This window comes from Cebus imitator, unplaced genomic scaffold, assembly GCF_001604975.1.
Source record: "Cebus imitator isolate Cc_AM_T3 unplaced genomic scaffold, Cebus_imitator-1.0 Scaffold650, whole genome shotgun sequence".
In the NCBI taxonomy this organism is placed as follows: Eukaryota; Metazoa; Chordata; class Mammalia; order Primates; family Cebidae; genus Cebus; species Cebus imitator.
Window position 1 is genome coordinate 125,631 of NW_016107965.1, and position 14,992 is coordinate 140,622.

General features: G+C 35.8%; 1 protein-coding gene across 1 annotated transcript in view; it reads left to right on the top strand.

Moving 5' to 3' along the window:
* SMURF2 (SMAD specific E3 ubiquitin protein ligase 2) overlaps window positions 1-14,992 on the top strand; it is a 122,662-nt gene that overhangs the window by 61,543 nt on the left and 46,127 nt on the right. The window contains exons 3-6 of the mRNA XM_037734650.1: window positions 4,655-4,763; window positions 9,132-9,265; window positions 11,908-11,973; window positions 14,423-14,507. Of these exons, the coding sequence (XP_037590578.1) occupies window positions 4,655-4,763; window positions 9,132-9,265; window positions 11,908-11,973; window positions 14,423-14,507 (394 nt within the window). The remainder of the gene's footprint in view (window positions 1-4,654; window positions 4,764-9,131; window positions 9,266-11,907; window positions 11,974-14,422; window positions 14,508-14,992) is intronic.

Here is a 14,992-nt window from a genome sequence, read left to right on the forward strand (position 1 = left end):
TTGAGATGGAGTCTCGCTCTGATGCCCAGGCTGGAATGCAATGGCGCAATCTTGGCTCACTGCAACTTCTCCCTCCTGGGTTCAAGTGATTCTCCTGCCTCAGCCTCTCAGGTAGCTGGGACTTCAGGCGTGCCAGCACGCCCAGCTAATTTTTTGTATTTTGAGTACAGATGGGGTTCCACCGTGTTAGCCAGGAGGGTCTCGATCTCCTGACCTCATGGTCCGCCTGCCTCAGCCTCCCAAAGTGCTAGGATTATAGCATGAATCATGGCACCTGGCCAAGAATTTTTTTAAAATGCAGAAAGTTCTCTAGCCACTTTGTGTTTACCACTAGATGTCTCACTAACTTCAGAAAACCTGATAGCTTTTGACCATATTGGAGTGACTTGGCCTTCAAGTTAGTTTTTTGTAGAATAATATAATCAAGTTAAGTTGAAACCTATGTGTTTTTTCATTAAGGTATTTAACTTGTGTTTTTGTTTATTGTGTTATTAACATAAAGGAAACAAAAGGCTGTGACTTTCCTACTTAGTTCAGGATCTGGAAGTCACATTTTGTATGGAAGAAGTTGTTTTCCTTGAATTTTTTAAAATTTCAATGGGTTTCTGGGGAACAGCTGCTATTTGATTACATGAATAAGTACTTGAGTGGTGATTTCTGAGATTTTGGTGGACCTATCACCCGAGCATTGTACACTGTACCCAGTGTGTGTAGTCTTATATCCCTCGCCGCTCCCCACCCTTCCCCCCAAGTCCCCAAAGTCCACTGTATCATTCTTATGCCTTTGCATCCTCATATCTTACCTCCCACAGGTGAGTAAGAACATATGATGTTAGGTTTTCCGTTCTTGAGTTACTTCGCTTAGGATAAGAGTCTCTAGTTTTATCCAGGTTGCTGCGAATGCCATTATTCATTTCTTTTTATGGCTGAGTAGTATTACATGGTGTATATATGTATGTGTAGGGGTTTGTGTGTGTGTGTGTGTGTGTGTGTGTGTGTGTGCGCGCACGTGCGCGTGTATTTATATATATCACATTTTCTTTATCCACTCATTGATAGGTATTTGGGCTGGTTCAGTATTTTTGCAGTTGCAAATTGTGCTGCTGTAAACATGAAGGTACAAATGTCTTTTTCATATAATGATTTCTTTTCCTCTGGGTAGATACCTAGGAGTGGGATTGCTGGATCAAATGGTAGATCTACTTTTAGTTCTTTAAGGAATCTCCACACTGTTTTCCGTAGGGGTTGTAGTAGTTTACATTACCACCAGCAGTGTAGAAGTGTTCCGTTTTCACTGCATCCATGCCAACATCTGTTATTTTTTATTTTTTGATTATGGCCATTTTTGCAGGAGCGAGGTGGCATTGCATTGTAGTTTTGATTTGCATTTCTCTGATACTTAGTGATGTTGAGCATTTTTCCATATGCTTGTTGGCCTATCTTGTTGGTATATCTTCTTTTGAGAGTTGTCTATTCATGTCCTTAACCCACTTTTTGATGGGATTGCTTGTTTTTTTCTTGTTGATTGGAGTACTTCGTAGATTCTGGATATTAGTCTTTTGTCAGATGTTTTTCTTAATCCTTATTTTTTAAGTCTCCTGAGATAGGGTCTTACTCTGTCAACCAGGTTGGAGTGCAGTGGCGTGGAAACTTTGTTGCATGGAAACTTGGCTTACTGCAGCCTCAGCCTCCCAGGCTCGAGCAATCCTCCTACCTCAGGCTCCTGAGTAGTTGAGACTACAGACATACGGCACCACGCTTGGCTCACTTTTAAATTTTTTGACAGAAGTGGGGTCTTACTATGTTGCCCAGGCTTATCTCAAACTCCTGGGCTCAAGTGATCCTTTCACCTCAGCCACCCAAGGTGCTGGGATTACAGATGTGAGCCACTCTGCCTGGCCAATCCTTAATTCTTTTTATTTTTTTAAAAAGCAAGAAACTAGCAGAAAGACTTAATTCAACTAGTTTAATACTTGAATATTCAATTAGTTTAGTAATACCCAAAGGGAAAGTTTAGAAATGTGATTTTTTTGTTTTTGCTTATAAACATACATTTGTATGTTTATTTAATTAGTAGGGTGAAAATAACAAGATAGAGTGAATTCTTTCCCAGGAGGAAATATTTCATGTATTGAGGATAGAGATAAAAATATTTTTCCATTGAATTTATAAATAGTTAGGTATTATTGAAATATTGTGCATAGCACTCAGCTTCAAGAATAATAGAGTCAAATAGATTTAATACCCTAACTTACCAAGTTTCTTCGAAACTTAATCCTTAAGTTTTGGTATCCCTTTATTATTTGAAGGTGATCGATCACAGAATCATAAAATTGGGGAACTGATAGGTGATTTGTCTGTCCTTGAAACTTGACAAATTAGTATCTTAACTTGAAAAAAATTAGCGTTGATACCAATGTGCAAAATTTCTCCAGTCACCACCACTTCTAGTATTTTCAGCTGTCCACAGGAAATCTACTCTGTCCCAAAATGTCTAACATGTGAAGTGTCATTTTTCTCTCTCTAACATTTTTAGTTCCACCTTTTAAATTTTTGTCAGAAGAATCATTTTCATTATTGCTTTAGGCCAAAAACTGTATTGTCATCTTTGATACAAGTTTCTTATTAGTTTGTATTAAATCTTTCAGAATAGCTCTCTGAATTGTCGTTTCCTTTCCCCTTCCAGTGTGACTTCCCTCTTTCAGGGTCTTTTCATCCTACTGTTGCATTATTACAACAGCTTCTTATGTGGTCTGTCTCTAGTCTTTCTCCTAGTGGGCCCTGAAAACTACTGATAGAAAAATATGACTGTAGTTACAGCCACGCTCAAGAACCTGAAATGGCTCCCTGTTATCTATCTCAACTGGTCCAAGCCCTGTTGTCTGACTGTTAAGCCTCTTACTGGATCAGTCATATTTCCAACAGTATTTACTTTTACACCTTAGCACAATCTCTTTGGTTAGACTCTTGAAAGTCTTTTACATACTGTATTGTCATACCCTTCTTGGCACTCTTCCTATTGCTAGGAAAGTCCTCCTTCTGTATGTCCTTTAAGGCAGCAGTACTCAGCCTTTTTGGTGCAGGGATTTGTTTCATGCAAGACAATTTTTCCAAGGATGGGGGAAGCAGAGGATGTGTTGGGATGAAACTGTTACATCTCAGATCATCAGGCATTAGATTCTTGTAAGGAGCACACATCCTAGATCTCTTGCATGGATAGGGTTTGAGCTCCTATGAGCCTTTGATGTCACTGTTGATCTTACAGAAGGCAGAGCTCAGGCGTTAAGGCTGCTCTTCTCCCTCTCCTGCTGCTCACCTCCTGCTGTGTGCCCCGGTTGTTATAGGCCAAGAATCTACCAGCCCATGGCCCAGTGGTTGGAGACCCCTGCTTTAAAGCCCAGATGAGTCCTGCCCTCATCAAAGTCCTTTCTTTACAGTTAAACTATTCTCCTGTTTTTCTTTCTTTTCTTTTTTCTTTTTTTTTTTGAGTTGGAGTTTTACTATTGTTGCCCAGGCTGGAGTGCCATGGCCCAATCTCAGGTCACTGCAACCTCTGCCTCCCAGGTTCAAGCAATTCTCCTGCCTCAGCCTCCCAAGTAGCTGAGATTACAGGCATGCACCATCAAACCCAGCTTGTTTTACATTTTTTAGTAGAGATGGGGTTTCTCCATGTTGTCAGGCTGGTCTTGTACTCCCGACCTCAGGTGATCCGCCCGCCTCAGCATCCCAAAGTGCTGGGATTACAGGCGTGAGCCACCATGCCTGGCTGTCCTGTTTTTCTGAGCTCTTACTTGTACTCACTGTTGAAACACATAGTAAATGACAGGTAAAATACAGTATAGTGATTAAGAGCATGGAAGTTGAGAGCCAGACATGGGTTTAGAATCTACACTTTAGTGACCTTGGGCTAGTTAATTGACCCCCTTGTGCCTTAGTTTCCTCGTCAATAAAATAGGGATAATAACAGTCCCTATCTACCATATAGGGTTATTGTAAGGATTAAGGATGAATGTAAAGTATTTAGAATAGTACCTAACATAGTCATATAAGTGTTTGCATTATAATCAGTATCACTAAGCACTTGTTTATTCTGAGGTATTTTTGGTTTTATTTTTTTCCGTGTGTAATATTTTTATTTTTCCAATTAGATAGTAAGCTCTTTTAAGGCAGAATGTTTTATCTTTTATTTCAGTCTCATTTTTCCTGGTAATTATTCAGCAAAACTCATTTACTAATTTGATTTCTCTATAGCCTGTGTTTCTGTATAAAAACCTTTAATAAGCTCTTTCTTTAAATGTGCTACTGAGGGAGACATTTGGAAAGAAAAAGCCGTGAATGGTTATAAGAATAATTCCCCTTTCTGGGGTCAGAGGGCTGTTAACAACCTATAAAAACTTCCACATTATGAGGTAACCTCTAGACTTAGGTAGTTTGAACTGGGAATATTTTGAGACAGAAAAGAGGAAAAATATAACTTTGGTATTTAATATAGAATTAACTTTAGTCTTTTTTTTTAAAAAATGGATAATTTATAGCTAAATGTTAAGCTTTTTTAAAAGAATGGAATAATCTTTTGTAGCAAATGGAATGTGTGTATAATTAATCTTCTGTCTTACATGTCAGATTATTAATTTTAAAAAATATTTTTTCACAGGACTTCCTGATCCATTTGCTAAGGTGGTGGTTGATGGATCTGGGCAGTGCCATTCTACAGATACTGTGAAGAATACACTCGATCCAAAGTGGAATCAGCATTATGACCTGTAGGTTTAAACAATTAGTTTGAAATGAAACAAATAATTAATATTACTTGATATAGTCTTTGAAAAGAATAATGGAAAATGATCTGAGTTTCATCTGTGGTATGATTTGATCTTCACAAAAGGGGTAAAGAAAAGCCCAGTGGAAATGTACTTTGGCTTGTGGACAGGTTTTGAAAGATGAGATATCTGTAAAATTCTGTGAAGAACATAATGAAACTGGCTCACAGTAGAGCAGTCCCCCCACCACTTTTTCCAGTTAAGTAAAGGTATTGATTTACCACTTTAGACCAATTATAACACCAGAAGTCAGAATTTGAGTTGCACTGAATAGGCATTCTTTTTGCCTTTATGTAGATGCTTTCATTCTTTTAAATTTTATTTTAATCATAGGAGTATATGCATCTTTTTAAAAAGGCAAATGATACTATAAAGTATAGGCTTTTAATGGAAAACAGCAAGTTCCCTGCTGCATTCTCATTCTTGATTCCTATCCTCAAGGTAACTGCCTTAATGACTTTGGCTGTTTATTCTGGCGTTTTCATCTGTTTCTAGATATGTTCCTTATTTTATAGCATCACAGTTTTCTTTTTCCGGTTTTAGGTTTTTTTTTTTTTTTTTTTTTTTTTTTTTTTTTTTTTTTTTTTTTGTTTTTTTTTGCCTCATCTCGCCCCCCATTAATTTATACCTCCTGGGTTCAAGCAGTCCTCCTGCCTCACCCTCCCGAGTAGCTGGGACTGCAGGTGCCCCCCCCCCACCACACCCACCTAATTTTTCCATTTTTAGTAGAGATGGGATTTCATCATGTTGGCCAGGCTGGTCTAAAACTCCTGATCTCAAATGATCCACCTGCCTTGGCCTCTCAAAATGCTGGGATTACAGACATGAGCCACCATGCCCAGCCTAGTCTTAGGTATTTTTGAGTTTCCTACCTAGAAGGTGATTCAGCTTTATTTTTTTATTATTAAAAATCCTTTAAAAAAATAAAATAAAAATTCTTTTAAAATTAGAGACACTGACACTGTTGCTCAGGCTGGAGTGCAGTGGCATAATCATAGCTCACTGCAGCCTCAAACTCCTGGACTCAACTGATCCTCCCACCTCACCCTCCTGAGTGGGTGGAACTACAGGTGCATACCACCGTGCCCAGCTAATTTTTTTTTTTTTTTTTGGTAATTTTTTGTAGAGATGGGATCTTGCTATGTTGCCCAGTCTGGTCTTGAATTCCTGGGCTCAAGCAATTCTCCCTTCTCCGCCTTTCAAAGTAATTGGGTTACAGGTGTGGGCTGTGATGTCTGGCCTAATGGTTCAGCTTTTAAAACTGGTATTCATCATCCCCATTCCCATGACACTCACAAGCCTCTTCTTTTCTTTAGTCTTCAATATAGTTATATGAACCTTTTTGGCTAAACCATTGTTAAATGTTTACATTATTATGTAAATATCCATAGTTATGTCACATGGTTCTTTAAGACCTGCTGTGCAGTTGTCCTGAGACTTGCCTTTATTGGTGTGTTGGCAGTTTCCTTTGTCTCTTCTAGGTTTAGTGACTTTCTATTTTTTTTTTTTTTTGTTTACGCTCCTCTTTTGGTGTACTCTATCTTCCATTGTCATTTTGAGAAATAATACAAAGATGGAAAGAAAGCTGAGAGCTTATCAGGAAATATATTTTGACTTCTTATCTGTTGATACGGTTTCAGTATAGGCTTCTAAATAAAATATCACTTTACCTCAAAATGTTGAATACATTGCTTCATTATCGTCTAGGTTTGGAATAGTACTATTGAGTAGAAATATAATGTAAGCCACAAATAGGAGCTTATCTGTAATTTTAATCTTCCTAGTATCCACATTAAGATAAGTAAGAAGAAACAGATGACATTAAACATAATAAACTGGGCATGGTAGATTACACCTGTAATCCAGCTACTCAGGAGACAGAGGTGGGGGGATAGCTTGAGGCCAGGAGTTTGAGACCACACTGGGCAACATAGCGAGACCCTGTTTTTTAAAATTAAGCATAATAATGTATTTTATTTAATTCAATATATCAAAAATATTTTCAACATGTCAGTATTAAAATATTGAGCTACTTACATATGTGGTATATTTACATATTTACTATGTCTTTGAAAAATCAGTGGTTTTCTCATTTTATGTTAAGAAAAAAAAAAAAAAAATCAGTACTTTATTCTGCAGCTTGCCTCAATTTGGACTAGCCACATTTGAAGTACTCAAGGGTCCCTTGTGATTGGTGGGTACCATTTTGGACAGAGTAGGTTGAGAGTATTGCTGATGGCATCCTGATTTTGATCTTTCATTACTGTTGTTTTCCACTGGAATTTTCTTTATCTCTCTGTCACTTGTTATTTTCCTTTAAAAAAAATTGTAGCCACCCTAGTGGGTATGAAGTTGTACCTCGTCATGGTTTTGAGGTGCATTTCCCTCATGACTAATGATGTTGAACATCTTGTCATGTGCTTACTAGGTTTTATCTTACAGTTAATATTAATTGGCTACCCAAGGCTTCTCTCTTGCTTGTTTCCGAGGTCATTTTGCAAAATCCTTGCCTTTAATTGGGTAAGTGTGAAAACAGAAGCCTAATAATTAAATTTTAGCCCCAAATCCTGAGTGCGTATATTATATTTTGGTCTATATTGTAACATTATATTCATCTATAGAGGTGTCCCTCTCCCCATCTGAACACAATATCCTGAAACTTGTTTATAAATCATATATTTGTTAGTGAAGTCTGAGTTTTAATAGAAGCTAATAGAGCCCTCTGTTTGACTTTCAATTATAAAAGGATTTACTTTTTATGTTGCCATGTATGTTATATTACGTGAGGTTTCATTAAAGTGAAAGCATGTACTTCTCTATGTATGAGAAAAGATAATTTTTCTGATTAATTTCTGGTGCAGGAATATTTGGACAGAATGTTTGTGACATGTACACTTAAGTAATATAATATATTTCACAATTTTTAGTAATTCAGAGTTTGGCTGTTTCCAGAAGGTCCATAATTAGCAATTTCTTATTATGGTTTAATGAGCTTCCCAACCTTTTCATATCATGGTACACATAAAAAATAAGGCACAATGGACTAAATAGATGAAGTTGCTTAAGCCAGTGGTGCGTTGCCCTGAGGACTGAGGTAATCAGTATATGTATTTCAGCGTACCTATAAACCAGGCTTACTAGTTGGGCAACTGGTTTAATGTGACTTGTAAAAAAATATTTGGGTTGGGTAATTCAGCTACTTAATACTTGGTTCTGGCTCTAGAATTACATGCCAATAGATACATGCCAAGATAGATCTGGTAGGTGTATTTGAAAATTAGTACATGCATACTGAACAATATTTTAGTTCAAATCTTTTCATTTGCAAGCAGTAGAGACCGAATTCAAATTGGCTTAATTTTTTAAAAGAGAATGTACTGATTCGTATAATTAAAAGCCCAGGGGTGGGCATTTTTTTAGGCACAGCTGGATCCTGGGGCTCAAGTGTACCTTCCATGTTCCTTGTTTAAAGCCTTAGTCCTTACTTAAGTGGTTTAGGCTTTTCTCTGTACTAGGTGAATTTTTCTGATATTGCTAATTTATTGTATGAATGATATTTTAAGATCAAGGTTGCTGGACCAAAAATTTGACCTCTTACTATCATGGAAATAGAGCTAGGATTCTACTGACATAATTATGTTATTTTATTATCTTTTTGCATGGGTCGATGCCATGTTAACAATTGGCTGTGGTAGAGCGTTTACATACTTGCAGGTGTATGCACAGACAAGTACAGTAACGCTTTTCCCTGCTCTGCTTGTCTGCAGGCAGTGAAGTGAAAACTACAAGAGTCCTGCTCGCTCAAGGCCTGCATACAGGAAAGAAGCAGGGGAAAAGCGTTACAAACAGCTTTTGTTCTACAGCATTTAAAAATGTAACAGGTAGGTCAGATTTTTGGTCTGTCAGCCTTGACACTATCCCTTGAAAAGTAGGTCATGTCATTCAAATGTATTTAAAGTGTGACTGTGATAAAAGTTTTTAAGATTTTCTTGGAAAGAAGTTATTTAATAAACTCCCTTAGTGTTATTAGATGCTAGCTACTAAAATAGCCTTTTTATTAACTAGAATTACAGCTCAGCTTGAGAGTGGCAGATGTGATAAAAATATAGTAAATATTTTTTTTAGATTTTACTTTCAAGATTTTAGAAAATTTAGATTCAATCCTGTAGATTAACTCGACATATTTTGCATAATCTATAGCCAGACTCTGAAGTATATTTGTAACTTTAGAGTATCAAAAGAACAAAAGAAAGATTTTACACCAACTGCCTATAACTACCAACTTAATTCATGCAGCCGTTTTATTTTTAGGTATATTGGAAAGTCTGATTCAGTTACGATCAGTGTATGGAATCACAAGAAGATCCATAAGAAACAAGGTGCTGGATTTCTTGGTTGTGTTCGTCTTCTTTCCAATGCCATCAACCGCCTCAAAGACACTGGTTGTGAGTAGATACTAATGCTTTTCAAATTAAAAAATGTATATATATCTGTGTGCTTGTGTGTGTATATGTATATATATGTGTGCATATACATATATACATGCGCTATATTCACAAATATATGTAAATATATATTATATAATATCTATAAATACATATTTATGTATATGTTATTAATATATATATATATTTGATATGTTGGTAGGACTTCAGACACGACTACTTGTGTATGTCTGAAACATTGGTAAAAATTCTCGGTCTAAATTTATTTTGTAGACTTAAAAAAAAATGAAATATTTTAAATATGTGAAACTTATAGCTAAATCAGAGCTCGATGCTTCATTTCCAGTTAATTTAAAAATACTAAGAAATGATTGATATCCGGAACGGCAAAAAGAAAGATGTCAGGATGTATATGCCTTTTAAAATTTCTTAGTACCCTTTTCTGGTTTTGGTGGATTTGTGGATGAAATGTTTTTATTTAGGTGATTGGAGTGTTTGAGATGGCAGTTAAAAGGCAATTATGAAGGGGTAAGAATGGTGTAATATATAAAACTGCTGTGACAAAATTAAAAGTTAAAGAAAGATTAGACATTATTTTATGAGTGTATGACAGCTATATTAACTACTTAACTGTAGCTCAGTTTATCACCAACTTGGGCATTTAGAATATTAGACCAAGATCAAGAAATTAGAAGTGGTTTTCATAATGGATTTATAAGTTGATTTAGCATAACCAGGTGACAGTCTTTTGGATGAGTCTTTCCATTGGAACATAAATGGGAATTCCTTTTTCAACAGGTTTATTTTTTTTTGTGTATGTGTTTTTATAAAATTATTTTTTATATAATATAAAAAATACTGTTAGTCATTGTCATGGGATTTTAGCCTAGATGCATTTGCAAAACAAACTCGCATTAACATCTAAGGAAATTAGTGAACAAAAAACAGAGTAAATTTAGCATTGAATGTTAAATACATTAAGAGATTGTCTCTTTTAATGAAGTATGATAGTACAGCATAGGCATAATATCGACCTTGTAAAAAAGAAAAAGGCAGAAAATTGAGCTAGAAGTTCTTAGTCCAAGGTATTTAAAAGCATCTGAGAGGCCGGGCGCGGTGGCTCAAGCCTGTAATCCCAGCACTTTGGGAGGCCGAGGCAGGTGGATCACGAGGTCAAGAGATCGAGACCATCTTGGTCAACATGGTGAAACCCCGTCTCTACTAAAACTACAAAAAATTAGCTGGGCATGGTGGCGCGTGCCTGTAATCCCAGCGACTCAGGAGGCTGAGGCAGGAGAATTGCCTGAACCCGGGAGGCGGAGGTTGCGGTGAGCCGAGATCACTCCATTGCACTCCAGCCTGGGTAACGAGCGAAACTCCGTCTCAAAAAAAAAAAGCATCTGAGAAATTTTTGTATTTCTGGGCTGACAGGAAAACCAACAGGAGAGAAAAGACATTGGGATTAGAAAAACGAATTGCATATAAAAGAACTGTTTTATTACTCAGCAAACTGAGAACTTATAGATCAAATGTGTGACATTATCTGTGGTTCAATTTACCCAACATTTATTGAACGCTTAATATGCTACTGTTGTAAACCCTAACTGTATAAAGGAGAAAAAGGCATGAATCCTGTTCTCTGAGAGGTAAGGGCAAAGGCCTGCTGGCAAAGGGAACATGCCACATGCTCTGAATAGGAGAATTGAATAGGAGAGGAGTTGCTCTGCAGAATCTACTGTATAGCCACCCATTTATTTTGCAAAGAGAAAAATGTATTTTTGGTTGGATAACTAGGGACTGTAGTTTAGGGGCATGGATTTTTCTGTTTCTTGTGAATATTTCATTGTATTAATTTGACCTTTTTGATGTGCAGTAATATTGAATTTATCAAATATTTATTGAGCACCTACCTATGCAATGTTCTACCAGATTGGAGTGTATACAAAGACTAAGATATGGTCTCCTCCTTTTATCAATTCACAAAATAAGTAGACAAATGGCATACAGTTGTAAATGCATTCAGCTATAAGTGCTGTAATCAAAGTAAAACCAGGTGACATTGCTCCTTACTATAACTTTTAGGGTCAGACCAGTGTTATATCTCTTTTACAGATGAGGCTTCTGAGAGAAAAAATGAGTTGCTCCTAAATGAATTCATGGCAGAACTGATGCAAACCCAGATTTTACAGTTTATTCTTGGCTTCTTTTTAATACATTTTTGTGTGCATGTCATTTGAAATGGTTAGTTAAAAAATAATAATGACAACTAACATTTGTTGACCAGTTATGTGCCAGACACTATGCTAAGAGTTTTGCATAATTCTCTGATTTAATCCTTAAAAACTATGAGGATTCGTATATTGTTATATGTGAGAAAACCAAGGCTCAGGGATAAATTCCTTAACACCAACAACTATTAAGACTCAGACTAAAGTGGCCTAAAAGTTTTGGAGAGAAAGTGACTGCATGTTGACAGTGTAATACACCAGTGTTTCATAGTTTTTGAAATTTGAATTCTTTAAAGAATTTAAATGATAGGTTTGATTTCTAATGGATTGTGGAAATTTATTGTCACTCTATAGTTGTTAGTATCTCTGATACTAGCTAATTTTTTAATTGCTTTCTTTGTTGATTTCAAATAGATCAGAGGTTGGATTTATGTAAACTTGGGCCAAATGACAATGATACAGTTAGAGGACAGATAGTAGGTAAGTGTGGAATTTAAAGTTAAATGAATTTTGATTTCATTCAAACTGACCTAAGGTCTAAATACCTTTTAAATCAAAGTATAATAACTGTAGCTTCATTGTGTTGGCCTGAATTAAATGAATCAGGTAAAATGTTACAGTGAATCCAGGATCAGGTTAACTTAATTTAAAAAAAAAAATGTTGTGAAGATCCTTTAGGAAGTAATTCTTTCAAAGTATCCTAATAAAGTAGAGCACTGAGTTCAAACTTTATAGACATTATTAAAGTGTACTGATAATAATTCTAAAACTAGTATTAGTAAGAAGAGAACATTCTGTTGAACATGTTTTAATGTTTAATGCTTTACAGCTTTGAAATCTATGCTAACTGAAAAAAACAGAATGAGCAATGGTGGTGTAACACTTGAAAAAGTAAGAAATTGTTACCTTACTCATGAGGCACTTTGTAGCCTTACGTGGTATTTAGGGTATCTTGAATTGACCTGGGGGGAAGATCTTGACATAAAATTTGCTGAGACCTTTCTTAAGAATTGATAGAGCTTTGATCAAAATGCCTAGTATGGAAGGACACTGTTCATCTTAAAGGCTTTTTAAATTAAAGAAGAAAAATGTGGCCAGGTATGGTGGCACATGCCTGTAATCCCAGCACTTCGGGAGGCCGAGGTTGGTGGATCACCTGAGGTCAGGAGTTCGAGACCAGCCTGGCCAACATGATGAAACCCCCGTCTTTACAAAAAATACACTCTAATAAAAATATACCAGGCATGGTGGTGGGTACCTGTAATCCCAGCTATTCAGGAGGCTGAGGCAGGAGAATTGCTTGAGCCCAGGAGGGAGAGGTTATAGTGAGCCGAGATTGTGCCATTGCTCTCCAGAGGGGTGACAAGAGCAAGATTCTATCTCAAAAAAAAAACAGAAAACAAAAAACGAAGAAGAAAAATGCAGTAGGAATGTCACACTTCATGATAGAGCAGAACTTAGAATAATATTATTTTGTTATGAACCCATCAGAAAGATTTAGTTACTGAAGGTACTTGAAGGACTTCATTTTACGAGGCAGTGAATTGGGTTCATAGAGAACTACCAGAGTAGCCACATAGCAAAGTTATTGTGGTTATCGCTGTGAAGTCTCTACACCAGCACTCTCCAACATTTTTGGCACCAGGGACTAGTTTCATGGAAGACAGTTTTTCCATGGGCCGGACTAGGGGTGGGGGTGAAGTGCATTATATTTATTATGTACTTACTAGATGGTCCCATCTGTGGGTGATGGGAGACAGTGACAGATCATCAGGTATTAGATTCTTATTAGGAGTGGGCAACCTAGATCCCTGTTTGTGCAGTTCACAATAGGGTTTGTGCTCCTATGAGAATCTGATGTCACCACTGATCAGAGAGGCAGGCTAGACTACTTTAGTTCTGTCATTCAAAAACAGAATGAGTTCCAGTTCTTTCAGAATTAGCCCTCTAACAAATAATCATAAGTAGATATATATACTTTTTGGAAAATGGAGAAAAGGACGCTAGAAAACTAACTTTAAAAACTATTCTACTCTAGTATTTTTTATATACATAAATATGTATATAAAATGTATGTATTTGTCTTCAATTTCAGTGAACATTAAATTTTTGCTTTGCTTTCTTTCACTTACCATAATCATTTTTAGTATTTATAATCTTTGTAATTAATGATTTTTAAAGGATGAAGTATATAGATATATCACAACTTAATAATTAAAATTCATTTTTTTGCTATTATAACATTGAAACTTGCAAACATTTTGGTGCACTTTGCTTTATTCTTTTTTAGAATCGTTACCATAAGAAAAAAAATCTCCCAAATTGAGATAATTTATTCAAGGAGTACAAACTTTTTTCCTTGTTTAAAACTGTTATGTCCCAGCTACAGGGGGAGGCTGAGGTGGGAGGAGTGTTTGCGTATGGGAAGGATAACCTGTCATCTTTGTTATCACTTGGATGTATACCCTTTCTATGCTTTTTTTTTTTTTTAATGAGATTATACTGATTTTTAAAAATTGGTTTAAATTTATCATAAACATCTTTTTTTATTGGCCTGTAATTACATTTCTGTAGCATCATTACTTGTTTTTTTTAACTGTGCATTAAGACTTGCAAAATCTATAGCATTTTTAATGTTGTATGATGGTCCATGGTGGGTAGTGACCCTGCTATGCACCATTATTGTGGTAAAAAAGGAATTAGGCTTCTTCTGTGAACATGGTAAAGTGTAGAAAACTTTAGAATTCTAACATTACTCTAAAGGGAAAAATCTATGCGAAAAGAAATTATAAATTTTAATAGAAACCAAAGAGGTAATTCTGAATTATTAAAATAAGCTAAATCAGATGTCTTTTAAAGATAGATATTTTTTATTATAATAATTCTTTCTAGTTCAATGAATCTTAGTAATATTTCTGTCATTTAATAGTAAGTCTTCAGTCCAGAGACCGAATAGGCACAGGAGGACAAGTTGTGGACTGCAGTCGTTTATTTGATAATGATTTACCAGACGGGTAAGCTAACGTCACTGAAATCATTAGAGAAATATATAGATAATATCCTTAAAAGAATAGAAATAAGTTAGTGTTCATTGTATATTTAACTTGAATGTAGATTTTTCTTCTAATGATAAAATTAGTGGAGGATCTTGTCACAAATTAAATGTGTTAAATTTGGTTATTAAGAGTTTTGCCTAGGAGACACATGAAATTTCTTGACAAGTATAACTCTTTTGTAAATATTATCTATTTTTAAAAAGTTTTTGCTTGCTTAAATTCAAAACAGGGCATGCAAGTGCTAAATTAGAACCATTGCTGTATTTAAGAGGGATGGGATGGAAAATTTGTGTAATAGTAATTAAAATAACATAGTAACATTTAATGAAGCATGTATATGTCAGATACTATTATAAGCACTTTATGTACATTGTGTCATTTAATTCTCACAGCATCTTAGAGGCAGCATATAGCCATCCTTCTGAAGTCAGACCACTTGAATT